Source organism: Sporothrix schenckii (genome assembly GCF_000961545.1).
Source record: "Sporothrix schenckii 1099-18 chromosome Unknown Cont48, whole genome shotgun sequence".
Lineage (NCBI taxonomy): Eukaryota > Fungi > Ascomycota > Sordariomycetes > Ophiostomatales > Ophiostomataceae > Sporothrix > Sporothrix schenckii.
In genome coordinates, this window is record NW_015971149.1 from 259,582 (window position 1) to 286,560 (window position 26,979).

The 26,979-nt window shown below is 56.6% G+C and overlaps 8 protein-coding genes across 8 annotated transcripts; 5 read left to right on the top strand and 3 right to left on the bottom strand.

Moving 5' to 3' along the window:
• Positions 1 to 1,117: 1,117 nt before the first annotated feature.
• Positions 1,118 to 4,597, top strand: SPSK_00993 (uncharacterized protein; the record flags this gene model as incomplete). Its single annotated transcript, XM_016727925.1, has 1 exon — positions 1,118 to 4,597. The coding sequence occupies one exon, from the start codon at positions 1,118 to 1,120 to the stop codon at positions 4,595 to 4,597; it is 3,480 nt and encodes a 1,159-aa protein (XP_016583915.1).
• A 908-nt stretch (positions 4,598 to 5,505) lies between these two features.
• On the top strand, positions 5,506 to 5,939 carry SPSK_01293 (structural toxin protein RtxA; the record flags this gene model as incomplete). The annotated part of the gene is made up of 2 exons (XM_016728223.1): positions 5,506 to 5,828; positions 5,885 to 5,939. 2 exons carry the CDS (start codon positions 5,506 to 5,508, stop codon positions 5,937 to 5,939), a joined length of 378 nt encoding a protein of 125 aa, XP_016583916.1.
• A 240-nt stretch (positions 5,940 to 6,179) lies between these two features.
• SPSK_01120 (folylpolyglutamate synthase) lies at positions 6,180 to 7,766 on the bottom strand (the record flags this gene model as incomplete). Its single annotated transcript, XM_016728051.1, has 1 exon — positions 6,180 to 7,766. The coding sequence occupies one exon, from the start codon at positions 7,764 to 7,766 to the stop codon at positions 6,180 to 6,182; it is 1,587 nt and encodes a 528-aa protein (XP_016583917.1).
• A 673-nt stretch (positions 7,767 to 8,439) lies between these two features.
• SPSK_01213 (uncharacterized protein) lies at positions 8,440 to 9,483 on the bottom strand (the record flags this gene model as incomplete). The annotated part of the gene is made up of 1 exon (XM_016728144.1): positions 8,440 to 9,483. The coding sequence occupies one exon, from the start codon at positions 9,481 to 9,483 to the stop codon at positions 8,440 to 8,442; it is 1,044 nt and encodes a 347-aa protein (XP_016583918.1).
• Positions 9,484 to 10,781: 1,298 nt separating this feature from the next.
• Positions 10,782 to 12,467, top strand: SPSK_01112 (MFS transporter; the record flags this gene model as incomplete). Its single annotated transcript, XM_016728043.1, has 1 exon — positions 10,782 to 12,467. One exon carries the CDS (start codon positions 10,782 to 10,784, stop codon positions 12,465 to 12,467), a length of 1,686 nt encoding a protein of 561 aa, XP_016583919.1.
• A 503-nt stretch (positions 12,468 to 12,970) lies between these two features.
• SPSK_01189 (uncharacterized protein) lies at positions 12,971 to 14,128 on the top strand (the record flags this gene model as incomplete). Its single annotated transcript, XM_016728120.1, has 1 exon — positions 12,971 to 14,128. The coding sequence occupies one exon, from the start codon at positions 12,971 to 12,973 to the stop codon at positions 14,126 to 14,128; it is 1,158 nt and encodes a 385-aa protein (XP_016583920.1).
• Positions 14,129 to 15,644: 1,516 nt separating this feature from the next.
• SPSK_01011 (uncharacterized protein) lies at positions 15,645 to 18,454 on the top strand (the record flags this gene model as incomplete). The annotated part of the gene is made up of 2 exons (XM_016727942.1): positions 15,645 to 17,740; positions 17,842 to 18,454. 2 exons carry the CDS (start codon positions 15,645 to 15,647, stop codon positions 18,452 to 18,454), a joined length of 2,709 nt encoding a protein of 902 aa, XP_016583921.1.
• A 1,508-nt stretch (positions 18,455 to 19,962) lies between these two features.
• Positions 19,963 to 25,498, bottom strand: SPSK_00977 (jumonji family transcription factor; the record flags this gene model as incomplete). The annotated part of the gene is made up of 3 exons (XM_016727909.1): positions 19,963 to 22,102; positions 22,214 to 24,531; positions 24,803 to 25,498. 3 exons carry the CDS (start codon positions 25,496 to 25,498, stop codon positions 19,963 to 19,965), a joined length of 5,154 nt encoding a protein of 1,717 aa, XP_016583922.1.
• Between the last annotated feature and the right edge of the window lie 1,481 nt (positions 25,499 to 26,979).

A 26,979-nucleotide genomic window follows, 5' to 3' on the forward strand; every position in this document is an offset into this window, starting at 1 on the left:
TCTTCTCCCCGCTCGTCTTTTCTTTTTCCTTTTGTCAATCTTCGATTCCTCTGGCCAGCCTGCAGGCTTTGATGACATCGAAACCACTGGGCGAGCCGCGCCATACGGCCGTCATTCTCGTCATCGCGCCTTGCCGCACCCATCCTGTTGTTTCCCTGGCCCATTCGAGTGTGTTATCCGATCGCTTTGTTTTCTTTCCTTCTCTTTTCTTTCTCGTCTTCTTTCTCATCTTCTTCCTATTCCCTCCCTCCCCTCCCACATCTCAGGCCAACAACAAAGATCTTCGGCCTTCTCGTGTCTTATCAATACCCTCATTTTCCACCTCGTGTCTCTCTGACTCCCATTCCATCCCCCCTACCAGGTCTGGCATCGCCACTCTCCGCACTTGTTTTGCATCTGTTTGAGCACGGAGTATTACCCTGGGCGTCCTTTGCTCGGTGTGCGTTCTAGAGCTGGAGTACTTGGTCTGGGCTTTTTCTCAGCTTGACTCAGCCTTTGTTGATTCTTTGGCATTCTCGCCGGTTCCTTCCCCGTCATTCGCGTGGCTTCCGTGTGCACGCTACCATTTTACTCGTTCTTTTCTTTCTTTCCTTCTTTACAACCTTTTATACTTTTCATATCGACTACCACGTCCCCCTCGACATCTCTACCGTCCCGACGTCACCTTCCCGAAGCCTACGCTTACCACGCCAACAACAGTAACGATCAGCCTTGCTTTTTCAGCGATCACCGTTTTTGTTATCTTATCGTCTTTCGGGTTGATGGGCACCTTGTCACAAGTTTTTGCCTCGTCAACAAAAGCAGCGGCTTTCGAATACATTCTCTGTTTTAACGATTCTGCCGGTTTCCTTTCTATCTAGTAGAACATAGACCTCGGCCCTAGACCGTTATCGTTGCCAGCTTACGCGATCACGACAAGCCCCCTCTCGCACGTCCCACCTGATCCATTCGTGTCACCTGTATCGTATCGACACACCTCAGACGCAACAAACACAAACGCGGCGCACCTTGCATGAGTACACAACCACTTGGCCAAACTGTCCTTGCTATGGGCAAGCAACAAGAACCCCAAGCACCTCTCTCGCTTCATCCACAAGTGAACACCCTCTCAGACACGATGGACGACTCGGCCAACGTTTCCGGACCGACCAACAACGACCTTGTGCCGCTCGCCATGAACGAGACCGAGATCGACGAGGATCACATGGCCGACAGCTCCTCTCCTCCAGATACTCCCCCCGCGCGCATATACACACCACCGCCGCATATTGCAGCGCGTTTCTACCGACCTTCGGCCCAGGCGCGCCGTAAAAGCTCAGCCGCATCCTCACGTCGAAACTCGATTTCATCCAACCATTCGCGATCCTCACATGGCTTCGGCTACCCCACATCTTCTTCACCCACAAGCGGTGCACCCCAGAGCAAGCATGTTGCACAACATCTGCGGCGGGCGTCGATTCTCGCCGACCGCAAGGCCCGCCTTGCCGATCGCGCTGCCCATGCCGAACAGGTTCGTTTGCGGGCAGCCATGGCAAAGGCTGCTGTCCGAGACATCTCTGTCAGCGAAGAACGCGCCCAGGCGGCAGCCCAGGCGCGCGAGAAGAAACTCGAGGAGATTGCCGCGGCATGTGCTGAAGAGGTCAAGCGTGCCAAGGCCGTTGCCGAGACTATGAAGGAGAAGCGAGAACAAGACCTGCTTCGTTTGCGGCAGCAGATCAAGGACCGCTTGGATGAGGCCGAGCGCCGCCGCGAGGAGCTGCGTCGTAACAACGCCGCAGGCCGCACACGCGCTCGTGGCCAGAGCATCCCCAGCACCCGGAAGACGGTCGAAGTCATGCCCCAGGTGGCCGAACTTAAAGAGACGGCGTCACCCGCATCTGGCGAAAGCAATAGCAGCCCCTCCCGCGACACGCCCGCCCCCGCCCTTACCCCAGACGAAGCAGCCTACAAAATCCTGCATTGGTGGCGGCGGAGCCACCGCAGACGTGCCATTGCTGAGTTCCAGCAGCTGGGGCTAGCTGTCGACAGCGTACGCAACACCTCCTTTGATGAAGTTGTCCAGCTCTTGGCTCAGGACAAGGTGCTTATGACGACTGGCAAAATCTTACGCCTGTGTGGCATCCAAGAAGGCAAGACAAGTTCAGTCAAGGAAATTGTCGTTGTCCGTGCATTTCTCAGCGCGTTCCTGATTCTTGGCCATCCAACACAAGTTCTCAGCAGCAAGGAAAGCCAAGATGCCGTGACGAGTGGTCAAAGTATAAATTATGCCCTGAACAGTGCCGCTGCACGCGGAAATACTTCCTCGTCGACTACGAGCACAGGCACCAACTCCAACGCCATCGCCAATGGAGCTTCTCCGTCAGAGCCTGACGTCACAAATCCGCAGCTACAAGACGTTGTTAGAAAAGCAAAGGATTTGCTAGTTTGCTTCGAAACCATTGTGAACCGCCTTACACCTGCCAATAACTACACGCCCCCATCCACTCTCGCAAGTGAGTTGATTGATTCCTACGACAGCTTCTACGATGCTTTCATTGCCTGGAAGGCGCGCGATGCATCGGCCCTGGTCGATGTCATGGTTATGCAGTTTGTGGAGCTGGACGCCATCTGGCAGACAGTCAAAGATGGCACCGATGCGTCCGTGTCCGACACCTACCGCCAGAGCATCCAACAAAACCAGGTCTTGCTCCTAGTACGCATCAAGAAATTGGCTGGCGCTGAAGAGGGGAAGAAGAAGGTATTTGCTGCCGTACACAAGGCTCGCAAAGCCAAGGAGGAAGCCAACCGAAAGGCTGCGGCTGCCTCTGCAAACAACTATATGCGGCCGCGTGAAGCACATGACACCTCGATCGAAACGGCCATGGGTGGTCTCACGAGCGACGGCAATAGCACTGCGGCCACTGGAACGGCCACATCTGCCACAGGCACTCAGCTCTCGCACAATGTGGGCCCTCTGGGTCGGGGCACTGCTTCAGGCGCCGTGAATGACGCTACAATAGCCGGTCTTTTACCCCAAACGAAGCCATCAGCTGAGGCCAGAACAGGAGCAACGCTACGTGACCTCCACCTTGAGCCTGCGGACGAAGTATATTCGAGCAGCCCGCTTCCCGAGAACCGGATCGTGGTCCACGAGCTCACACTCAACCGTGAATATGTAATTTCGGCGACGCAGTTCCAGAAGAAGCAGGAAGCTTGGATGGCGCCAATCGTCCAGCGCATGCGCAAGACCATGTCGGCCGACGACGGTCAAATGAAGGAAGAACACTTCTACTACCTGCTCACAATGGCCGACTGCATCCGGTCGAAACTGGAGCGCTTGACCATTCCCGGCAAAAAGATGCACCAGTTCATTGGTGAGCTGCTGGATACCGAGGTGGCCCAGCGGCAGTTTGCAAAGGGGAGCTTCTCGTACGAGAAGTTCTTTTCTGCAGTTGGCGGACTGCTTCCTCAGCTCTGTGCCCCTTTCCGCGATCCAGAGGTGAAGGACCTGATTGACAACAAGCTCCAGGAGGGCGACTACGTCGACCGTCTCGTGGCCCTCATGGCTTTCATTGACCTGATGTTGACCGATCACATCAACTTTATGATCAAAATGGCAGCACCTGAGCTAATTGCGTCTAGTACGCAGTACGAGCAACGCCGCTTCGCCTCTCTTGTCAGTGGGAATAACAATGTCGACGTTACTAATATCTCCGGGATTGCGGCCACCATCTCGGTCGGGGACAAGCTGCCAGCCTCGGCGGCTGCATGGATGGTGGCGCGCAACAAAGTGGTCGCCGAAGTCGCCAAGCGTGACCCGGAGGGCATTAACCATCCGCGGTCCCGGCCGAAACCAGACCAGTTCTACGCACAAATGCTGGTGGACGTGTTCACGCAACTCAGCCCCATCCCGCTACGTGAGATGCCCGAGATGCTGCGCCTCGACCATGAGCGTGCACAGAAATGGGGTGCCATGACTCGGCGCATTGTGACCGCGGGTGCAGTGCTCCTACAGTGCAAGAACCTGCTCAAGCGCGACGTGCGCCTACCCTGGAAGACGGAGGCGTTCCGCGTCATGGCTGTCCTGGAGAAGGCTGAGAATGACGCTGCCCAGGAACAGCAAGGCCCGAAGGACCAAAAGGAGCAGAAGACGCTCAATACACTCAACTCCACGACCGTGATCGACGGCGTGATGGCGGCCCTCGAGTCCGGCCGGTCTATGCCTGCTTCTACAAAGGCACAGCTGCGCACGATTGTCGAGCGCACCATGGCAGCCAGTGCCGAAGCAGCTGTGGCACGCAACAGCCCCGAGGCTGGCGGCGGCGATGCGATACCCCAGGAACCCGTGCTCCGTCTGCTGTTGCACCGCCTGCGCGGCTACCTCGTTGCCCGCCTTGCCGCCATCTCTTCGGCCGAGCGTACGCGCCAGACTAGCGCCGCAGGTGACCGGCTGACCGGCCTCGGCCTAGCCGAGTTTGTCGACCGCGTACGCGAGATGATGGAGGAAATGACGCGCGTCAGCACTGTTGACCGTGAGACTCACGGCGCCTTCTGGGAGTCCGTTTCTTCGCATGTCGAGAGCGAGGCTGCGGCGACGTCGGTGAGCCCACGCAGCTAGATAGGCAGCACGGTGAGCATTGCCATGCCGACGTCTGATGTGCTTTATGCGTGTTGTTTTACTTTTTTATGGCGTATTTTTATCACGGTGTATAGTGCACCGAGAAGCTATATTTCTCTCATGATTGTTTAGTTCAACGACACTTGGATTATGAGATGCGATGGGAAATTGTTTAGGGACTGTGTCTCCTTGTTATGGTTTAGGGTTTCCGGCGATGGCTTTTGCTTTATGTTTTTATTCTTGTTTTCTTTTTCTTTCTGCACTGTCAGCGAAGGGTTCGCAAGGGGGCTCGGCCAGAAAGCGTCGACATCCACCTTGGGAGGCATTGCATAGCTACATACCGCCCCAGCACTGAGGACGGTGTATTGCAAGGGCAACATGGAGTTTATATCGGGAGGAAGATGACAAGCAGCGAGCATTTTTCTTGTTGCGAGATCTCTTCCGCGGGTTTCTTTTACTTTTATTTTTATAATTTTGCCAGCATCGTTACGCACAACGGATTTTGTTTACCTGATTCAGAACTGCAAATATCAATACAGAATGGTACTCTTATCTAAATGTCACGAAAACAGCAGCACACATTGAAAGCCTCAATAGTGGCAGAAGCCCGACTATGGGAAAGAGTCCATACTGTGTAGATGTGTATGAACTGTGTTGATAAGACCCACTAAATCCGCTGTCGCCAGTAAACAGTGCGGATTGATTTTTAGCAACCACCACCACCTGGTGTTTTCGGCCGCGACTAAGAACAACCCATCAGCGACGTATTATCGTGCGTCAATTCCACGTACCTCAAATCAACGCCCGCCACGCCACAAAATCTCATGTTTGCCTGTCTTCGCATCAACACTCTACACAGCTGCCCTACCTCGTTTGTCCACCGGCTCAACCTCCACGCCTACTCCACCATGGCCTCGTCCTCGCCCAGCCCTATCAAGTACCAGCTCTCGTTCGTCGTGCCACCGGCCAACCTCGAGGCCTGCAAAGCGGCCATCTTCGCCGCCGGTGCTGGCTCCTACCCGGGCCAGGGCAACTATACAGAGTGCTGCTGGACCATTACGCAAGGCGGTCTCGGTCAGTTCCGGCCTGGCAGCGGCGCGAACCCGCACATTGGCACGGTGGGCGCGCTCGAGTATGTCGAGGAGGCGCGCGTGGAGACGATGTGTGTTGGTGAGGACGTGGCGCGGGCGGCCGTGGCGGCTCTAAAGAAGTGGGTGCACCCTGGCAGCATGTTTTTGCTCTGCTTCCTGTTTCCTCTCCTTTCCTTATTTTCTGCTAACATCACAGGGCCCATCCGTACGAAGAGGTGGCATATTCAGTGGTCAAGATGGAGGATTTCTAAAGTGAACCGCAACGAGGGTGGAGGGAGAATGTAGCTATCATCATAACTCGTCATTTTCTGGAGTTGAATCTCGTTAGTTGGGCCTGCTGCCCCGTGCCTGCAAGTCTATCCTTGTGCTCGTCAAAGCTCCATGTCTATCATAAAGTCTTGTCTTTTGGTTCTGTTGAGAGTTTGCCTTCCTGGGTATTATGCGAGTCCGTTTTCTGCCATCCCCTTGCTTCTTCTTCAACAACAAAACACCTACTTCGCCACCGACATGTTAGCCAGGGCAAAGTCTTCGCCGTCCTCGAGGATCGTCAAGGCACCGCCGATCAAGTGGAAGCTGCCCGTGATGAGCACGCGCAACTCGACGTCGCCGCCCTCGATCTGGCGCACGTAGTCGATGGCATCTTCGATTGTTGGCTTCGCCGTCACCGTTTCCGTCATGGGGCTGATTTTCTTCCATTCACCCGCCAGATCTTGCTGCAACGACAGGCTCTTGAGTACCGCTGGGTCAACGTTGTTGTTGACAAAGTCCACCTTCCACGAGTTGTTCTTGTACGTGACGTTCGTGCAGAAGATGGCATACCCAAACGTCACGTCGGACAGCGTCTTGTGCACCACATGCAGAAGCTCTATCGATTCGCGTGTCGACTGCTGGTTGAAGATGAGGACATTGATCGTTTTTCTGGATGGCTTTTCGCCGGAGATGGTCCGATGAAACCATTGGCACGCAACCTCCAGGCTCTGCTGATTGTGCGCCCCATCCAGGTACCACCGCTGCCGGCCCGTCACCTTGGTCTCGCACCGCCCACGCCACACGACTTGCTCCAGGCCGTCGACAAACTGTGACGGCAGAGGCCCGCCCGTCAGCACGCCGGCCACATCCCCGTTGTCGTCGCCTGTCACGCCTATCCGGCCTAGCACCGTTGCCGCTAATGACACGGCCACGGCCGCGTTCTTGCGTTGGAACTCCTCGGCTGGCATCAGGCGCACATTGGCCAGCTGCTTCGTGTACAGCTCCGGCTCAAGCACGCGCAGGCCAGGCGCCGCCACCTTGCGCTCCGCCGCCCGCTGCTGCAGCACGGCCATCGCCAGCGGGTCCTGCGGGATCGTAAAGGCCGGGCAGTCTTCTTTCAGGATGCCCGCCTTGTGCCAGGCGATCTTGTCGATGGTCGCACCCAGCGACTCCACGTGGTCGATGCCCAGCGTCGTGATGGCCGTCGCTGCCGGCTGCACAAAGACATTGGTCGCGTCCAGCTCGCCGCCCACGCCTACTTCGTAAATGGCGGCGTCGACGCCCTCGCGCAAAAACACGTGGAACGATAGCAGTGTCAGGAAGCGAAAGTATGACGGCTTGATGGCTGGGTCGGCACCGCTGGCCATGGCACCGGCCTCGAAAGCGCGCCACACCTCGAAAAAGTAGCGCGTAAACAGCGCCTCTGAGATGGGCTCCGAGTTGATGCGGATGCGCTCGCGCACGGCCACCAGATGGGGCGATGTGTAGAGGCCAATCTTGTGCAGCGACGGCGCCGACGACGCCGACGTTGCCGATGCGGAACGGTATCGCTCCAGGATCGAGTTGGTAAATGCGCATGTCGTGCCCTTGCCCTTGGTGCCGGCGACGTGCACAACATTGAGCCGGTCAAGGTCCTTTGGCGCATGCCCAATGTAGCCCAGCCATGCCTTCATCTGCGCAATCGGGTCGTCTGTTGTGTCGAGCTTGATGCCGGCCTTGCGCCGCGCCTCGAGCACCTTGTACCCTGTCTGCGTCGAATTGAGCAACGAGATGGCGTCGGCATACGTTGGCTCTGCGGCCGACGCCACCTCTGGTGGTTGTGCGGCCATGGAGACGAAGGAGCGGACGAGAAAATTTGACGACCTGAAAGATGGCGCGGACAACGACGAGGGAAAAAATGCTGGAGAGAGCAGATGGCGGCGGCAGCAGTTAAGAGCCCCAAGAACAGCTCCGTTCATTCCTTGTCGGAGCAAAGACCAGAGAGCTAAATACCGCGTGTGCAGTAGTCCGTGCAGGTGTACAACGTACAGTCCCTTATGCAGTTGGCTGTGCCGTCCAATGCGAGGGGTCGGCGGGCCGATGACGCAGGTCCAGACACAAGGCTTATCGATTGTGACGAGTCTTGAAATTTTGGTGACAATTGAGTGAAAGTTGGTGAGGAAATTCGCATAATTGCATGTCGGGGGATCGGAAGCGAATACGTCAACTTCTGGCTCTTTTCGTTTCTTTCTTTATTTGCTGCTCGTTAAAGTTCTCACTTCTTTCCTTTCGTACAGCATAGATCAATCCAGACTGTCATTGCGTCATCAGACGCGCAGACAACAACCGGGATATCCTCATCAGGGTTGCATGCACGTTTTTCATGTCGTGAATCCCATCAATATAACCTAACATGTTCCATTTATTTTGTGTCTTATTTCGTATCCAGTAATCCAGTAATATAGATCATACCGTCACTGCAGCCTATTTTTTATTTAATTCATTTCCATCGTACACCATGCTTTAGAAGCGCTCTACAACGGCCGGCGGCTTGTTGTTGAGAATGGTGTCGATCTGCGCCAGGATCTCGGGCGTCAGTTTCTTGTAAGTGGCTACGGCCTGGATGTTCTCAAACACCTGCTCCGGCTTGCTGGCGCCCATGATGGCCGAGCTGACGTTCTTGTTGCTCAGCACCCACGCCAGTGCAAGCACGCTCTGCGACACGCCCAGTGACTCGGCAATCGGCTCCAGTTGCCGCACCTGCGCGGCCATGCCTTCAAACTGCTCTTTGCCGACGCGCTTCCACAGACCCGTCACGAACTCAAGCTGCGTCTGCGCCAGCCGCGAGCCCTCGGGGATGCCGTCGCGGTACTTGCCCGACAGGATGCCCAGACGCAGGGGCGAGAAGGTGGTCAGGCCCAGGCCGACGTCGCGGTACAAGTGCGCGTACTCGCGCTCGACCTTTTCACGGTTCAGCATGTTGTACTCGGGCTGCTCCATGACGGGGCCAATGAGGCCCAGCTTGTCGGCGTAGCGCCATGCCTGGGCAATCTCGTCGGCGTTCCAGTCCGAGGTGCCCCAATAAAAGGCCTTGCCCTGGTTGATGACGTGGTTGAAGGCGCGCACCGTCTCCTCAATGGGCGTCTGGCGGTCCGGGCGGTGGGCGTAGACGAGATCGACGTAGTCCAGCTGCAGCCGCTCGAGCGACTGGTCCAGGCCCTCGATAATGTGCTTGCGGGACAGGCCGACGTTGTTGGCCTTGTTGTCGCCAAAGACCTCGCCCCAGTAGATCTTGGTCGAGATGACGAGGTCGTTGCGCTTCCAGCCGTACTTGCGGATGGCGTTGCCCATGGCGCGCTCGCTGTCGCCCTCCGAGTACTGCTCGGCGCAGTCGAAGAAGTTGACGCCGGCGTCGTACGCTGCCTTCATGCACGCCAGCGTGCCGTCCTCGTCAATGTGGCCGCCGTATGTCAGCCAGCCGCCGAGCGACAGCGCCGACACCTTAAGCCCAGACCGGCCGAGGAACCGGTACTCCATCTCGGGGAGGCCTTCAGGTTTGGTGGCCATTGTGTGTATGTATGTCTGTGTGTGTGTGTGTGCTGAAGGGCGAACAGGTGCGCTGGCGGAGAACAGCTTGCCGTTGTCAATTGGGTTTTCAGTTGGACGGTTGAAAAGACGTTTGAGGAGAGGACAGAAATAAAAGGGAACTAGAGCTACCCCCTGAGCAGAGAGGCTCCCCTCTTATACCCTAGGAAGGAAGGTACGATGCACCCCGCGACCGGCGCCACTTCTCAAGCTGGCTCCGCTGCAGCTCCGACAAGAGTCACCGGCATCCCCCTTCGATCTCCGCAGCGGAGACTAGGGCAGTCAATCCGCCTAATGGTATTATTGAGTGGGCCGTGGGCCGGCCATCTGAGAACCTCATACGCCGTCTGACCTTGGATCGTCAGGATGTGTCTGGACATCCACGTTGGGCGCGTTGGGGTGTCACCAAATTGGCGCCTGTTAGTGGTTTTTGGGGAAGGTGCCAGAGGAGCTTGGAGGTTTCCCCGTGCTTTTCCCCGCCCCGCTCTCCGCTGTAGCGGCGCAAACACGCGGAATGTCGCCTGAGTCCCGAGGGGTCATAGTGGGGGAGCAAATAAAAATTCCGGTGCATGTGATATGTCACGTGTTATATGAGCTCGTTTAAAACGAGTTGAGTCAGGAGATTACAAGCTTTGCGTTACATTGTGGGACTGCAAATGAGACATTTGGGACCTCACGGCGTATCCACGACTCAGCGACAGCGTTCTTCGACAAAGGCTGCTGCCAATTTGGCTCTGGCCGCCCTTGTGGGTCCGTCGTGGCCGCTGTGGCCGCTTCGGTGCCGATAGTCAGAAGCTAATACTGAGCTTTGGCCCAAGCTTTGGGCTTGGCAGTGTTGACGTCGCCTCCTGTTTGGGATTTTAGGGCGCGTCCAGCAATTTACAGGGGCTTTCCGGGCCGGCCACAGCACTGCAGTTACCACCCGGCGGATCTTCGACGAAACTTGCATGTAAAACCGTGAATTTAACGCCGTTTAAGTCCGGCATCCAACGACAACCACGGCGCGAACCCACACACTACACAACGAATCCAGGTGTTTTGACGTATGTTGGCCTCCTCTCAAAGCCTTCACCATTCCTGTGAATTTTGCCAGTCTCGGCCAAGCAGCGGCTTTCAGATCGTAGTACTCGTCAATGGATTCATGGTGCCAGAGACCAATATAAGGCCAAGCGGCCACCCGTCGTCGCGTCGTCTACCGACTTGAAGCAGATGACCAGGAGACCCTTCCCTTCCCAGACCCTCTCTTATATCCTCAACGAATATCACCCAACGAGCAGACCATGGCCATCGACGAACAGGCAGACCCGGAAAAGATTGCCGAATCTTCGCCCGAGCAGGCTCGCAGACAATCTGGTGTTGGCATCCTCGATGCATCCACCGACAAGGTCATCGAAGGCGGTGGTGATCCCGAGTCTGAGGCTGCACCAGCAGATGCACCCAATGGAGAGGCATCGGCGCACCCAGAGGTACCCGTCACGGCCTACTCGACCTTCTCGTCGGGCACCAAGATGCTGCTGGTCCTGATGACCGTCTTCGCCACCTTCTTCTCGCCGTTCTCATCATTTGTTTACCTGCCGGCGATCACGCCCATCGCCGAGGCGTACCACCGCTCGATTGCCGACATCAACTTGAGCGTCACTCTCTATCAAGTCATGCAGGCCGTCGCGCCGCTCGTGTTTGGCGACCTCAGCGACCAGCTCGGCCGCCGCCCTGTCTACATGCTGACCTTTGCTATTTACATCGGCGCCAACATCGGCCTCGCCCTGCAGAACAACTACGCAGCCCTCCTCATTCTGCGGGCGCTGCAAAGCACAGGAAGCAGTGCCACGGTTGCCATTGGCAGTGCTGTCATGGCCGACTGCACGACCAGCGCCGAACGGGGCGGCTACATTACTGCCGTGCAGGCCAGCGTCATGTTCGCCCCCGCGCTGGCTCCCGTCCTGGGCGGAATCTTGACACAGTTCTTGGGCTGGCGGTCGACGTTCTGGTTCCTGACGATCAGCGCTGGCGTCTTCGTAGTTATTTACCTGCCCTTTGTGCCCGAGTCGGCACGCAAGGTCGTCGGCGATGGCTCTGTGCGCCCGCCGGCCATCAACATGTCCCTCACGACGGTACGCCACCTGCGTCGCCTGCAGCAGGAAGACCCCGAAGCCGCCGACGCGCACCGCCGCGAGCAGGAGGCCGCTCTTGCCAAGCTGCGCCGCTCGTCGGGCGGCTCTCGCATCCCCGTGCCCAACATCTTTGCTGCCGTGCGCATCATGTTTGAAAAGGATGTCGGCCTGCTCATGTTCTTCATGTCACTCTTCGTCATGGCCAACTACGCCATGCTTGTGCCCCTCCAAGACGTCATCCGTCGCCACTACAACTTCAACGATCTGCAGGTCGGCCTCTGCTACATTCCCTTTGCCGTCGGGTCCGTCGTCGGCGCCGTCGCCGTTGGCCGCCTGCTCAACTGGAACTACGCGCGTGTCGCCCGCAGCATCGGCGTCTCGCCCGACCGCAAACGGGGCGACGACATGCGCCGCTTCCCCATTGAGCGCGCCCGCCTCGACCTCATGTGGCCCTGGACCCTGTTGGCCGTCGCCATGATCATTGCCTGGGGCTGGGTTGTCGCCGCCGAAGGCGTCAGCCTTGCCGGCCCACTCATCGTCCTCTTCTTCAGTGGCGCTGGCCTTAGCGGCCCCATCTCGATTCTGACGACGCTGCTCGTCGACCTCTACCCAATGAACCCTGGCCGTGTCTCGTCGACGTTCAACCTGACGCGTGCTGCTCTCAGCGCCATCGGCACTGCCATCGTGCAATACATAATCGACGCCTGGGGCTACGGCTACACCTACCTGTTCATGGGCCTGCTCGTGCTGGCCGTGAGTCCCGTCGTTCTGATTGTGCGCCGCTGGGGACCCAAGTGGCGCGAGGAGCGGTACCAGCGCTTTGAAAAGGCAGCCGCGAAGAAGGCATCCGAATAGATAAATTAGATGAAAGCCTGGTTCGTAACAGGCGGAGCTGGTTTAAGCTCATTTGGATCATGTTCTCGTGCCCTGATTAGCCTTTTGTTCTTTTCTTTTGTCCTCTTCTTTTTTTAACTTTCTGCGATATTCTTTCCCTTGTCTTGTGTTCGAGATGCCATCGTTTCAAGTTGATCTGCATCAATAAGCAATGGATGGTTTTTCCGCAGCAACGTCTGTTTAGTCTCCGAAAAAGAGCCTCGGGCGGAAAAGTCACCGGCCGGGGTAGAGCAATAGCTATAAAATAGCTGCCTAGTCCCGTGCGGTGCACAACGTATGTCGTGGAGGCATGAGCGTCTCCACCTTAATTCACTAGCTACAGCTACAACTAGCAGTGTTGACAAGACCTTGTGATTCTTATTGTCGCAACAACCCTTTTTGTCTTCAGGACCCATTACGTCCGCCAGCAACGGGATTCCAACTCGTTTTCAATTCGTCTTCAGACGCACTCTCACATATGACACATGGCCAGCCATACACCACCAACGCTCTCGACGGGCGAGCTGCTACACCTCTACGGAGTATCACTTCCTGTGGCTGTGGGCACATACTTCTACCAGTACCTGCGCCACACTTTGACGTCCTGGTCGAATGGCCGCCTCGATGGCACCGCGCTTAAGCGCAACATTTTTACCTCCCTCGGCTCGCTCATGACCATTCTGAGCCTGCGCGAGATACAATATCTACAGCGACACACCACCGGCGACGCCGTTCGTGCCTACGCCAAGGCAAAACAGCTGCAACTGCGGTCCGTGCTGCTGACCGACTCCGACACCGATGGCTACGGCCCTGCCACCCTCCACGTCGTCACTGTCGAGGACGATGCGGGCCGCAACGGCGGCGCCCCCTCCACCCTCCTCTACTTCCATGGTGGCGCTTACATTACACCCCTCCCGAACCCGGCGGCCGGCCATACTCTTGCCCGTCGCGCCGGCGTCCGCCAGCTCGCCGTCCTCGAGTACAGCCTAGCCCCGGCCAGGACCTACCCAGCCCAGCTTGCCCAGGCCGCCGCAGCACTGCGGCACCTCGTGACCGTCGACGGCATTGCCTTCCACGACATTGCCATTGCGGGCGAGTCTGCCGGCGGCAACCTGCTGCTCGCTCTTCTCGCTCACATGCAACAGCCGCACCTTCGCATCCGCGCATTGCCTGGACAACCACCTGGACAGCCAGGTGACGCGTCCCAGCGACTCCGTGGTGCACTGGTCGTGTCGCCGCGTACACGCAACGAGCCCACACGGCCCAGCCACTTCGAGAACGAGGGCAAAGATATGCTGAGCAGAGCCAGCATGGCGCGCACTGCCGAGGCGTGGAAACCTGTGTCGGGCGAAGTCTGGGCAGCACCCGACGAAGGCGACAGGGCGTTCTGGCAGGGTCTGCGCGCTGACCGCGTGCTGCTGACGGCGGGCGGCGACGAAATTTACCGAGACGACATTGTCCACACGGCCGAGATGATGGGTGCTGGGGAGACGTCCAAGGCAGGTGAGCCGACTGTCCAGGTTGTCGTATGCCCTCACGAGGTACATGTTCAGGGTGTCATCGACCTGGCCACAGGCATTGAGGGCGGCGTCATGGCGGATGCCATGCTGCGCTGGGCCGACGAGGTGGGACAGTCGACATAAAATGGGAAGCGCAGTTCGTCGATACTTACTACTGATCTTCACATTCTGGAAAGTTTCCGTAATCCGTACTTCGACAGCGCTGGTTCATCGACATTGTTAGTGCAGATCCAAGCAATAGGTCGCAAGAAAAGTACCGAGTGTGTCGTACGTTACATGACAAGAGGAATCGCAATAGGGCCGGCCTTACCCAGTAGAAAAACACACTAGTGGTCAGCAACTGCCTTTCTCAGAAGGAGATGGACGGCAATTGCTCCACAGCCCTTACTCGATTTGGTCAGTGAGATTCTTAATGCTCTCGTGTGCTCCATGGACTCCATGGACACGTTTTTTCTTTCTTGCTGTTCCTTTGGAACATTTCGTTTCCCGCGCCGTTTTCCATTCAGCTGCATTTTGCTTCCCCAGAAAAGGAAGGAGCAACTGAAAACTTCCCACGTTGGTGCCACCAATCCACGGCAGCTACCGCATTCGGACACCGCGCCTCAAAGCATCGCCGAGAGAAGGGCAAAGAAGGAGGGTACGATACTCAAGACCCGCAGCCAAGCGACAAAAGGAGCCTGCCATGGCTGTAGAGTGCCGCTTGCTGGCGATAACAACAGTACCGTTTCGGCGCGGACTGGAGAGGGGAATAAGGGGAAGGCGCAAACAAGTGCACAATCACTACCACCATCAACTAAGGAAAGAGCCATGGACGACGGTCAGAAACAACAGCCGTAGGGTATGCGGTGGCACGCGGCCAGCCGTTCCTGCCTCCAACAGAGTCATGTTCGGGTCACACCAACTAGCCCCAAACTGCAACCATCACAGCCACACCAAACTCCACCAACTGCCCGATAACCGCATCATTTCACCTGCGACAGAGAGATTTGCCTACTTTGCTTGTGCGTTCACGACCGACTGTGGCCGGGAAACCCTCGCTCTTGGATCAGGAACGGCTCAGAGCGGGGTCAAAGCATTGGGCTTCGCTAGCTCCCCACAGCTGCTTGAGCTTATCGACAACAGCCTGAGAATGAGCCTGAAACCGTTCCACAGTCAATCGCCACGGCAGCCGCGACTAACCAATAGTGGGCCGCGCCTTCTTCAAGCAGCAGCAGCAATTGTGTGCGGCAGGAGCTACTCAACGACGAGCTACTCAGCAAGCTCGACCGAGTCTTTCGTCACTTCCCTTTTCAACAGAAAGCGGCCGCGTACCACACGACCTCCTGCTCAGACTTGCCTTCCTGTTCAGATTTCTTCTTCTGATTTTAGCTCCAGCTCTGCTTCTTTGTCTCCTTTCCATCATCTTTTCTCACATTCCTCCCCTGCTTGTTTTTCTTCCACCACATCAAACTCGCCCTCCTCCCCGACACCTCAGACAGCACGGCCTTCTGCCCAGCCGAACCGCCATTCCACTAAGCTCTTCACTTCGGCGGCAAGGTGGCGTTCTTCTCCTTCAAGCAAGCTCGCTTCTTGCGTTTCTTTCCTTGCTTTCTCGTCAGTTCGCCGCTGTTCGTCGTTCGCCTCGGCATCCCATACCAACATGGCTTCCGATCGCGACATCCTACCTGGCAACTTCAAGCCTAGCCACTATGACCTGACGATCACCGACCTTGACTTTACCGAATGGACATTCAAGGGCACCGTCACCATCAATGGTGCTTTGACCGAGCTGACCTCCGAGGTCGTTCTCAACACCCTTGAGCTCGACATCGCATCGGCCACCCTTGAGGCTCAGGCAACCAAGGGCACGCGCTCTGAAAAGGCCGTCGGGATTGCCTATAATGCCAAGTCCCAGCGGGCCACCCTCACATTTGTGCAGCCCGGTGCCGAGGCCTTCCCGCCATCGGCCAAGGCCAGCCTCTACATTGCCTTCACTGGAAAACTGAATCACGACCTGGCTGGGTTCTACCGCTCTCAGTACACGCCGCCCGCCGATGCCCCGCAAGCTGCTGCCTCGACACCCCGCGACAATGACTTCCACTACATGCTCAGCACGCAGTTTGAGTCGTGCGACGCTCGCCGTGCCTTCCCGTGCTTCGACGAGCCCAACCTCAAAGCCACCTTTGACTTTGCCATTGAGATCCCTGACGATCTCGTGGCACTCAGCAATATGCCCATCAAGGATGAGGGCACGTCTGCTGCTACTGCTTCCACCCCAGCTGGCAAGAAAATTGTCCGGTTCGAGCGCACCCCGATCATGAGCACCTACCTGCTCGCCTGGGCTGTCGGCGACTTCGAATACATTGAGGCGCTCACGGACCGCCGCTATGACGGCAAACAAATCCCTGTGCGCGTATACACCACCCGCGGCCTCAAGGAGCAGGGCCGCTGGGCGCTGGAGCACGCGCCCAAGTACATTGACTTCTTCAGCGAGCGCTTCGGCATCGACTACCCGCTGCCCAAGTCTGACATTTTGGCAGCTCACGAGTTCACACACGGTGCCATGGAGAACTGGGGTCTGGTGACGTACCGTACGACTGCCATCCTTTTTGATGAGCAGCTCTCCGAAGGCCGCTTCCGCAACCGCATCGCTTATGTCGTGGCACACGAATTGGCCCACCAGTGGTTTGGTAACCTTGTGACCATGGACTGGTGGGACGAGCTGTGGCTCAATGAAGGGTTTGCCACCTGGGCCGGTTGGCTGGCCACTGACGCCCTGCATCCGGACTGGGACGTCTGGGCCCAGTTCGTCAACGAGGGCATGGAGCGGGCCCTCAAGCTCGACTCGCTGCGCGCCTCGCACCCAATCCAGGTGCCCGTACGTGACGCGCTCGACGTCAACCAGGTCTTTGATGCCATTAGCTACCTCAAGGGCTGCTCCGTGATTCGCATGTTGGCAAACCACCTGGGCACCGATGTTTTTTTGCAGGGCGTGTCCGCTTACCTCAAGAAACACAAGTACGGCAACGCCAAGACTACCGCGCTTTGGGATGCCCTAAGTGAAGCGTCTGGAGACGATGTTAACACGCTTATGAGCTCTTGGATTGAGAAGATTGGCTTCCCAGTTGTCGCCGTCACCGAGGGAGCTGACGGTCAACTGGCCATCAAGCAGTCCCGTTTCCTGTCCACGGGCGACGTGATGCCAGAAGATGACGGAACCACATGGTGGATCCCACTGGGTCTGACTGGCCGTGTTGGCTCGGCTGAGGGCTCTGTCGAGTCTCTGGCCCTGACAAAGAAGGAGGATGTCATTTCCAATATCAGCAAAGACTTCTACAAGCTGAACACAGACTCGACCGGGTTCTACCGTGTCAACTATCCTCCTGAGCGCCTGGCCAAGCTTGGGTCGCAACTTGACCGACTTAGTGCGTCTGACAAGATTCTGATTGCCGGCTCTGCTGCCGAACTTGCGTTTGCTGGCTACGCGAAAACCCCCGCGCTGCTTTCGTTCCTCGAAGGTTTTGGCAACGAGTCGCACGTCCGTGTTCTGTCCCAAGCACTTGATGCCATTGGTGTCATAAGCAGCGTTTTTGGTGACGATGAGACGATCAACAAGGGCTTGAAAGCATTTACTCTCAAGCTCATTGATAAGCCGCTGGCTGAGTTCAGCCTCAACTTCCCCGAGAACGAAGAGTTCACAAAGGCACAGCTTCGCAAGCGCCTCCTTACCTCCGCCGTTCGCAGCGAACATCCGTCGTATGTTTTTTCTTGTTTTTTTTTATCTTTTCTTTTGGAGGGGGGAGGGTGGTTTAAGGCACGCCAGTTACAATACGACAAACCAGCTAACACAACTACAGGCTCAACAAGCAGGCTATTGAGCTCTTCCAAGCATACATTGCCGACCCCGTGAAGAACCCTCTTCAGGGTGACCTTCGCACACCCGTCTTCCTGGCTGCCATAATTGACAGCGCGGAAAAGGCCGCCCCGCTCCTTCTCAAGGAGTGGAAGACCACCGTCGCACCGGACGGCAAGGAGGTGGCTCTGTTGGCCCTGGGCGCTTCGGACGACGAAAAGGTGGTCCAGGACAAGCTCTTGCCATTCCTGTTTGGCGACGGTGCCGATACGGTCGTCGGTGCTGATGTACACATCCTGGCCAACGGCATGGCCGCCCGCACCCATGCGCGCCCCCTGCTGTGGAAGTACATCCAGAAGGAGTGGGCCGGAACCGTGGAGCGCAAGCTGGCAGGCAATCCAATCCTGCTGGACCGCTTTGTCAAGGTGGCGCTGTCGCAGTTCTCTGATACATCCTCGCTGCAGGAGATTGACACGTTCTTTGCCGACAAGAACACCAAGGCATTTGATCGCACCCTGGAGACGGTCAAGGACACAATTCGCGGCCGTGCAGCCTACCGCACACGCGACTCGGAGGAGCTGAAGAACTGGCTAGTGGCTCACGGCTACACTTCCTAGAGCGGTCGTGCACGCCAGCGGGCTGCTGGGCCTGCGGACGACGACGAAATGATGATAATGAGGCTGAGATTTGCGTCAGGAAGGATCTTTTGACAATTGGAAACCACGATTACAGGTCTCTATTGTTACAGTGGAGTTCATATGTGTTGTTAATGTTATTATTTTTGCGACGGCTTCATCTTACAAAACAAGAAAGGACCTGGGCATACGAGATAATACTCTGTCGCCTATCAATCCAATTGACTACATGTAAAGGATCTTATGGCACAGTTCTACTCGTTCCTTATTAGCCTCCATATTCACTTATCTACACACTTTCTCCCGACAATAAATTGCTTAGAATTGTTTGGTTTTATTTGCTTTGGTTTTTTTATTTTTTGGTACCTTTGTAACCAGCGTGATCGGGGCCTGTTTTCCCCCTGAGGGTTGATTCCCGCCGTTTCCCTGTTTCTTTCTTTCGGGCCAGTCCCGTAGCCTCACTCACGTCTTGAGAGAGCTGATATATGTCCTCCTCTTTCAACGTGGCTGGTCGTTCCTTATTTTTATCTATCCTAACATCTATCTAATACCGCCTTATGTTGAAGGAAGCGGCTGTGTGGTTGTTGGTTGGGGCATGATGAAAAACGAATGCATAAAAGCGATGCCGAACAGAAAAGGTGGAAAACGAAAATATAAGAAGGCCGGGCATGTTGCGCAGTTCTCAGTGGCCTCTGCCATGTCGATGTTAAAGTTTTGAGGCGCAGTCCCAAGTCATTCGTATTCTTGTTTCGGGGCTTCCACCTTGTCGTTTTGTCGAGTCGTCACGGTGAGAGCCTTCTTGCTCGATGTGCGTAGAAATGAACAAAAACACACTGCTCTTTAATCGGTACCAATGGTGCAGTACGCACTCCAAAGCATTGTGAGAATGAAATGGGACAAAACGATGCACCACAATTGCCGCTTGGAGTAGGGTGAGATAAATGAATGCATAATAGCGAAATGACGAAACAAAAAAAATCGATAACGCCGCGGCATTCCAAAAAGGAGGCAAAGCCAAGTGACACCAAGACGATGGGCTCCAAATCATTGCGCCAACAAACAGTTCAACACCAGTCTAGTTTTCTTTCGTGCTTGTCTCATATACGGCGTCGGCATAAAATCGTAGCCACCGGGGCGAAGAAGAAAATATTGACGCAAATCAAATGTCGTCAGCTATCGAGTGTGTTCCAAGAAATAGCGCGTAGTTATGTGAGGTTTTCTTGGCTCCTTCTCCAATGCTGCTCCACGCAACAATTAGAAAAGTACAACATCTGCCGCAGCAGCTTAGACTCATCCAATACGTGCCAAAAATCGGAGAACATGCTATCGCCAGAAAAGCGGTGTTGAGATCTGAAATCGAGGGATGCTTGAAGCGATATTTGTAAATTATTCCCTGGGCGCGTCACTTAAATCGTTCGGACGACTTTTCGGATGAAGACGATTGTAGGTCCCATAGAGTTGATTGAGCTCAATGTTGCAAGTGCGGCCGGTCATGTCGGGTTCGAACTCAGGTCCAACAGCTGACTTGTAAAGATACGATTCAAGCTACTGCGGCTTTGGTGGCGGCGTCGGGGTTGGTGAAGGCAACGCAGCCGGTAAGACGACGGTAGGGACGAATCCGAGATGCTCCGTAGCTGTTGCTTCAGCTGCTCGGCCGGTGACTGGGAGGTGCCTGCATCTGGGGGTGTGACATCCTCCAGTGTCGGGCTCATCATAGCCATGGGCGATTCCGGCACCAAAGGAGGACTTATCGTACCGAAGCCGCCAAAATCGCCGCCGCTGCCGCCGAGGAGCATCGAGTCGGGGCCGAGGTTGCCTGGACCACCAAAGGAGTAAGACGGTTGATGGTTAGAGACAATGTTGGCTGGGGCGCCGAGACCGCCTGCTGGTAGACCCAGGGAAGTAGACATGGGCGATGGCGGCGAGAAGTTGATATCCATGTCTTGTGCAAATGAGCCCAGAGGCGCGTGGAAGCTCTGCTGCCACGCGGCGCCAAACTGGGGCCGCAGGCCGGGGTGCTGGTAGCCGTTTGTAGAGCCCGAGGGAGTCGGGAAATCGAAAGAGCCTATCTGTGGACCGGGACTGCCAATAAATGGGCTCGCATCCATGCCGTTGGGCGAGTGAGGTGACATTCCGGGGCCCATTATCGACTCATACGAGGCGTAGGAGGATACGGAGCCGGGGCGGGTGTTGTAACTCAGATTGTGCGCCGACAAGAGCGGGGATGAAGCCGTCGACGAGGGCACTGGCGGCGGGCCGACATAATTTGTATGTGGTGACGGGCGGCTCAATCCTCGCAGCCCCCCACCCAAACCAAGGCCAAAGCTGCTGACACTACTCATGCTACTGGCACTGCGCTTGTGAAGCTTTGCAGCAGCTGCCGCAAGAGAGGCTGCACCTGAACTACTCTTCCTAACCCTGTTTGGACCGTGAATGACACTGTTCCGTCGACTGCTGCTGTTGCTGGAATCAGTACTCTTCTCGCCTCCGGTGGCCGTGCTACCAGAAGGGGGGGACATTGCACCACCAGCCGTCTGTGGTTTGCCTGTGGAAACAGTCGCATATCCATGGGACAAGTTCGGATGTTGAATCTGAGGAAACTTGCTGCTGGCGCCACCCGGCTTGGGCATAGAGAAGAAGGGTCCAAAAGGCACTTTCTGGCTCGCCGAGGCGGAGCGATGACGGTTCCGGTGGCCGGGCTGGTGCGTCCTTGACGCTGGCTGCTGAGGATGAACAAAGCCGTCAGAGGTTTTGCGGATCTTATTCGCGCCTCCGTCAAGGGGAGTAAGGGGCGACACCGAGGCCGACGTAGGGGCGGAAAAGGCAGTGGGGGCGGGTGCCGATGTAGACGCGAGTGTAGGAGGGACGGAAGCTGAAGCTGCAGCTATGGGAGCTGCAGACACGGGTGTCGCAGGAACAGGTGTTACTGTAGTAGGAGCAGATGTAGAAGCAGGAGCTGCTGCCACGGTCGCCGGAGTAGTGGAGGAGGCGGAACAAATAGAGGTGGCAGTCGCCGCGGCAGAAGAAGGGGATGCAGATGGAGGCGCCGGAGATGCCAAGACGACCGGTGAGGTGTGCGGGACGTAGGGCGGCTTAATGACACTGTATGACCGGCGAGGTTCTCCTGTCGAGGGTTGAATGCCAGACTGGCCAGCAGTTTGGCCCGATGCTGGTTGAATGTGGGTGTTCGGTATCGATGACGGCGCAGTCGGCACCGTGAAAACAAAGGGAGCCTGCGGTACGGCGGGGGTAGGGATGACTGAATTATAAACTCGTGGCAAGGAGTCGAGAAAGTGACTTTTGCGGTCGTTCACGGGATTCGCAGGGTCACCCGTGTACTGGTCCTTGGATTCGGTGGACGGCTTGCCAAGGTAGTGCCACAGCTGGTTGGGCTTGTCGAGGTCGACCTTCACTTGCTCGGGGGCGGGCACAAACGCCGTTCCTTCACAATCTTGGAACTGTTTCCACATGTACCCTTCGACAAACAAGTCCCCGATGATAGGTAGGGACGCACTTCCCTCGGATTCCTTATGTGGCGTGGAGTCGCGGTGTGTGGCCGACTGGTGCAGTCTACGATAATCGACCGCATCAGGCACCAGAAGCCATTTCCAGCTCACCTCGACTTCCTCACTGCACAGGGAGGGGGGTATGGTCAGTCACAATCGTAAACAATACAAAGAATGCGTGTGTTAAATGAAAAAAAAAAAAAAAAATCAAAATGCCAAAACATGAAGAACATACCCGCTTGGAACAATACGAAGAAGCAGTGACTCCTCGTCTGGTCGATTTTCGACAACAACGCCGGCAAAAATGTCGCTGCGGTAGAGCTGCATTTGGCAGATGGAGCCCGGTTGAAGAGCGGCAGCTGCATTGCGAATGTGCTCAACCTTTTCGAGGGCCAGCGCGTCCAACTTCCGATTACGCTTGGTGCGCTGAAACCGGCAAGTAAACTCATACGAGTGGTGCGAATGTGAATGCTCGGTGTCGCTGTCGCCGGACGTTGACGCGTCAACTTCGTTGATAAATACACCAGCGGCAGCGGCACAGGTTGGATGGTACGACCGCGTACACTTGGCGTGGGAGCATTTGAGGCAGACACCCTTGCGAAGGCGACAGTACAGACAGCGCAGCTCCATGCGAGGCATCTGGATGTCCGTAACGCCCTTGACAACGTCTTTGCCGTCAATCGTCTCGATGCGGATTTCGGGGAGATAGCTAGCACAAAGACGATGGGCGTCACGACCGTCATCGGTAGGCAATAGCTCGGAGTCAGGGAAGGCATTGGGGCACAGGCAGCAAGGGGAACTGTCGCCGGACCACAGCCGGACCCGCATCTTCTTCAGCCTTCGGTTGCCCTCATCGTCGTCGGGATCGTCAATGTCGGCATCGCCCAGCGCTCTGCGGCGTTTAGCGGAAGGACGCACGATGCGCTTCCGCTTTCGGGAATCTGGGAACTTCACACGCCGGCCACGGCCACCAGAGGGTGGGGTCGGCAAACCAGCGACGGAATTGGCATCGTCGCCATCACCTTCCTCTTCCGAGTCGTACTCTTCGTCGTCCTCGTCGGAAAGGTCATCCTCGTCGTCAGTGGAGATGCCGCGCAGCTTGCGCTCGATTTCGTAGACATCGACCCACACGCTGTCCTGTGCTTGGGCACACTCGCACTTCTTGGCAATCTTGCCCATGGGGAGCCAGGAATCCAGGGCGAAATTGACAGCCTCGGCGCAGTTGTATCCAAGGTTGTATCCAGAATGGTAGCCGTAGGGGTAGGTGACGACAAACTCGCCCGGGTAGGACACACACTTGTTGACCCGGATGTTGTAGTACTGCTGGAGGTGCGATGGTGAGATCAAAAAGGCCTTGTGACGCAGGAATTGGTCGCAGGCCTTGGCATCGGCAGGCCAGATGTTCTTCATGGCAGCCTCAAAACGACGGGCGTCGCCTTGAGAGATGCTATACCACTGCTTGGGGGCGCCAAAGTGCAGGTAGTTGATGCTGTACAAGTCGACGTCTTCCAGGTGCCAAGCGAACGTGGCCTTCCACATGCCCAGGTAGAGGTACGCAGTATTGACACCGGGGACTTTGGTACCCAAAACATCCAGCAGATTGGGCAGCTTGTTGAGGTTCCAGAGTTCGGTATTTTCACTGAAGAGGGTACCTGGGAGATCGGCTCCGTACAGTGGCGGCGCATACGTCAGCGTCTTCCAGTAGCTCCGTTCCAGTTCCTCGCAGCGCTCGGGGGTGTAGTCAGACACGTCCATGCGGTAGTCCCAGTCCTTGAAGGCGGCTTCGTCAATTTTCGCAGAACCTTCGCGCTTGCTATACTTGCGGCGAGCCGAAGTCGACTGGGTTTTCTTGGTCGCTTCTTGACGCACGAACCCCATCCGGCGTGGGGCCGCGGGGATGTCGGTCATATCGTCATCTTCTTCCTGCTTAATCGGATACTCTACTTCAACAGAGGACATAACAGCGCTGTCGGCATCCTCGCGGTCGTCGTGTTGGTGCTTGCCAGTAGCATCCTGGGGCGACTCCACGCAGGTTTTGTCGTCGTCCAAGACCATCTTCTCGTCGTCACCACGCTGCGACTCGGGCGTCATAGGCCGCGGCTCAGATACCGTGGAGGCATTGTCGTCGTCGGCCGTATGGCGCTGCGTACGGCCACCGCCACCGCCACCCCTGCGTCCACCACGGCCCTTCTTGGTGCCTCCCTTCTTTGTCGACGCACCAGCTCCGGCGGGAGCCGCAGCAGCGGCTGGACGAGCACGAGGCGCGGGTTTCGGCTTGTCGGCGTTGGCACGGCGTTCTCCACGGCGGGCAGGTGGCTGGTGCTCGCTCTGGTCGCACAGCTGGCGCCACTGGGGGAGGTTGTATGTTCTTTGGTGGAGGATATTGACCTGACGGTAGGTGCCGTTGGACCCCATGATATCCTGCTTGATCGGTTCACGGACCTTGATGGGCTTGACCAGGTCGTCGAGCGGTTCGAGGGCATCCTTCCATTCTTGGGGCGGGATAATCTTGACGATGCCTGACTTCATACCATACTTGTCGATTTTGCCCATCTATACAAAAGGGAGGAGGGGAGCACAAAGCAAGACGCAGCACGGTTAGACTCTTTATCCACGATCGAATTCCAAAGCAATCACAGGCGACGTCATAGGAGAAAGAAGGGAAACAATCAGGGTTAAGGCGAAACGTATCAGGGCCCCTAGGCCACTGATACATATGAGGCCAGTGGGTGGTAGGGCATGTGAAAGGGCAGGGCAAGATAAGGGAAGGCAAGCATGTATGCGAAGATAAGCCAGAAAGCAGTGGGGAGGGATGAGAGCGCACAAATTTCTTGAAATCACGGAACTGGTGCATGGTCGGCCGAAACACGGGGACGGTTCCAGAGTAGTGGTCGGGTTCGACCTCGCCGATATCGTCCTCTTCCTCGGGGGCAGGCGCATCGGTCGCGGTGGGTTTATTGTCGGACGCAGGCGTCGTCGAAGAGCACGGAGCCGGGGCAGCCGGGGCAGTTGCGGCAGTCGGGACAGTCTCGGAGGCAGCGGCGGACGCGGCATAGACAGTATCAGCCGCAGCAGCTGTCGGGGTCGTGACGGAGGTCACGGTAGCATCGACGTCCTCGGGTTGGATGCCATTCAAGTTCTCGGCCAGAGCATCATCGTCAAGATCACTGAGTTCCGAGTCTGAGCTGCTGCCGTCGAGTTTCGACGCATTGTTGCTGTCGGGCGGCGAATGAAGGCCGGTAGTCGCGCGGTCAGGACCGGTGGAGGGAGCAGGAGGAGGATGGAGGGAAGAGTCGGAAGCCGGAGTGGGAGCTTGCGGGTCGGGCTGGACATTTTCACCACCGGCGGAGGCGTGAGAAGGAGTGGTAGTCGGCACCATCGTCGTCGTAGTGGAGGCCGGAGCGGCAGCCGCAGTCGAGGAGGCAAGGACGTTGGCATCAAGCGGTTGGAGGGAGTTCGCGACGGCGATGGTGTCGGCTTCCCCCCCAAGCGCCTGAGCGCTGATCGCTTTGCTGGACATGGCCAACCGCAAAGGCTACACGCGATCGTGACGGGGGGGGTTTGTAGCCTGAAGGTGAGGGGGGGAGCGAGGCGGAGGTGACAACAGGGCGAAGGTTGGTCGGTCGATAACACGCAGCGTCAAAAATGAAGCTGCGTGTTGGGGGGAGGTTGTGCAGACCGTGAAGCGTTTTCGTGAGGGCTGCTGGCTGCTGCAGGCACCTCCGGTAGGTAGTTGCCTTGAGAGGGAGGAAGGAGTTGTTCGGCAGCGTCGAGAGAGGCGAGAGAATGAGAATGAGGAGAGGGCGGAGAGAGACGCTAGATGGCGTGCTGGCGATGCGTACGGGGTCGTTGCGTGTCGGATGCGAAGGGGAGGCAGAGAGATCGCAACAAACAAGGAGACGAGGAGACGAGGGCGAAACAGCGTCGGCCAGGGGAAAATGCAAGAACGGAGCAAGGAAACGTCGAACAAAGTGGTGGCAGGAACGTCCTTGGCTGGCTCGGAGGAGGGAAGGTGCGTGAGAGGGGCGGTTTGATAGGGAAAGGGGGATGCTTGCATAAGGTAGAAGAGGGCAGGAGCGACCGACAAAAATGGAGCCCACACGCAGCGAAATGAGATTTCCGGTTGGGCAGCGTTTCCAAGCGAAAGTGCAAAACGGGCGAGGAAGCAACGGCGAGCGTGAATGGGCGAGTAAGAAAGCGAGATAAGTTTCACAGTACGGAAAGTGCCGCTGTAAACTGTGCAAATTTTGCACATGTATGTGGGCGGGCTGGCGGAGCCAGTGAGCGTAATGCTCACGCTGTTCTGCAACGCACTGTTTGTATGCACTGATATGCACTGTATGCAGTGCTGGAGCCTGGTCAGCATCCCTGACTCTTACGGAAAGCCGCGGCCAGTTAATGAGAATTGAAGATTGATGCAACAAAGTACGTGAGCAGTACGACACTGCAGTAGCCAGTGGCAATTGTGCATCTAGAGTCTAGAACAGTGCAATGATTAATCCATACGACTATGGCATGGAACAGACGCGACAGCTGTGTCTAAGGGATGATAAATGGGCCTTCTTTGGCGGTCTCAGACGGTTTCTTTCCCTTCCATCGCCTATTTCTTGCTTCGAATGATCTGCCAGACCAGTGCCGACAGCGGATGATGCTTGCTCAAGCGGAAAAGTATTTTTCTTTGTTCTCCATCCGCTCCGTCAAATATGGCGTACGGCGCACGTCGCAACGGTAGACATGGGTTTTCCATGTGAGTTGCCTTTCAGCATTTTGTTGCCTTACTGAGATGCTTTCTGCATTCTCTTATCTTTTAGCTCTGTCTCGCAAGCTTCGCGCTGCCGTTGAAATGGTGAGGTGCTGTTTCTCAAGGAGCGGTTTTAGTTTTACTGGGGCCTTGGCGGCTCAGGCGCACCGTAAGCCGTGCCAGTGTGCTGGCATGGTGCAGACTAGGAAAAGCGAGAAGAGCCGAGCGAGAGGGCTTGGGGCAAAGTGCGGCTTTAGCGG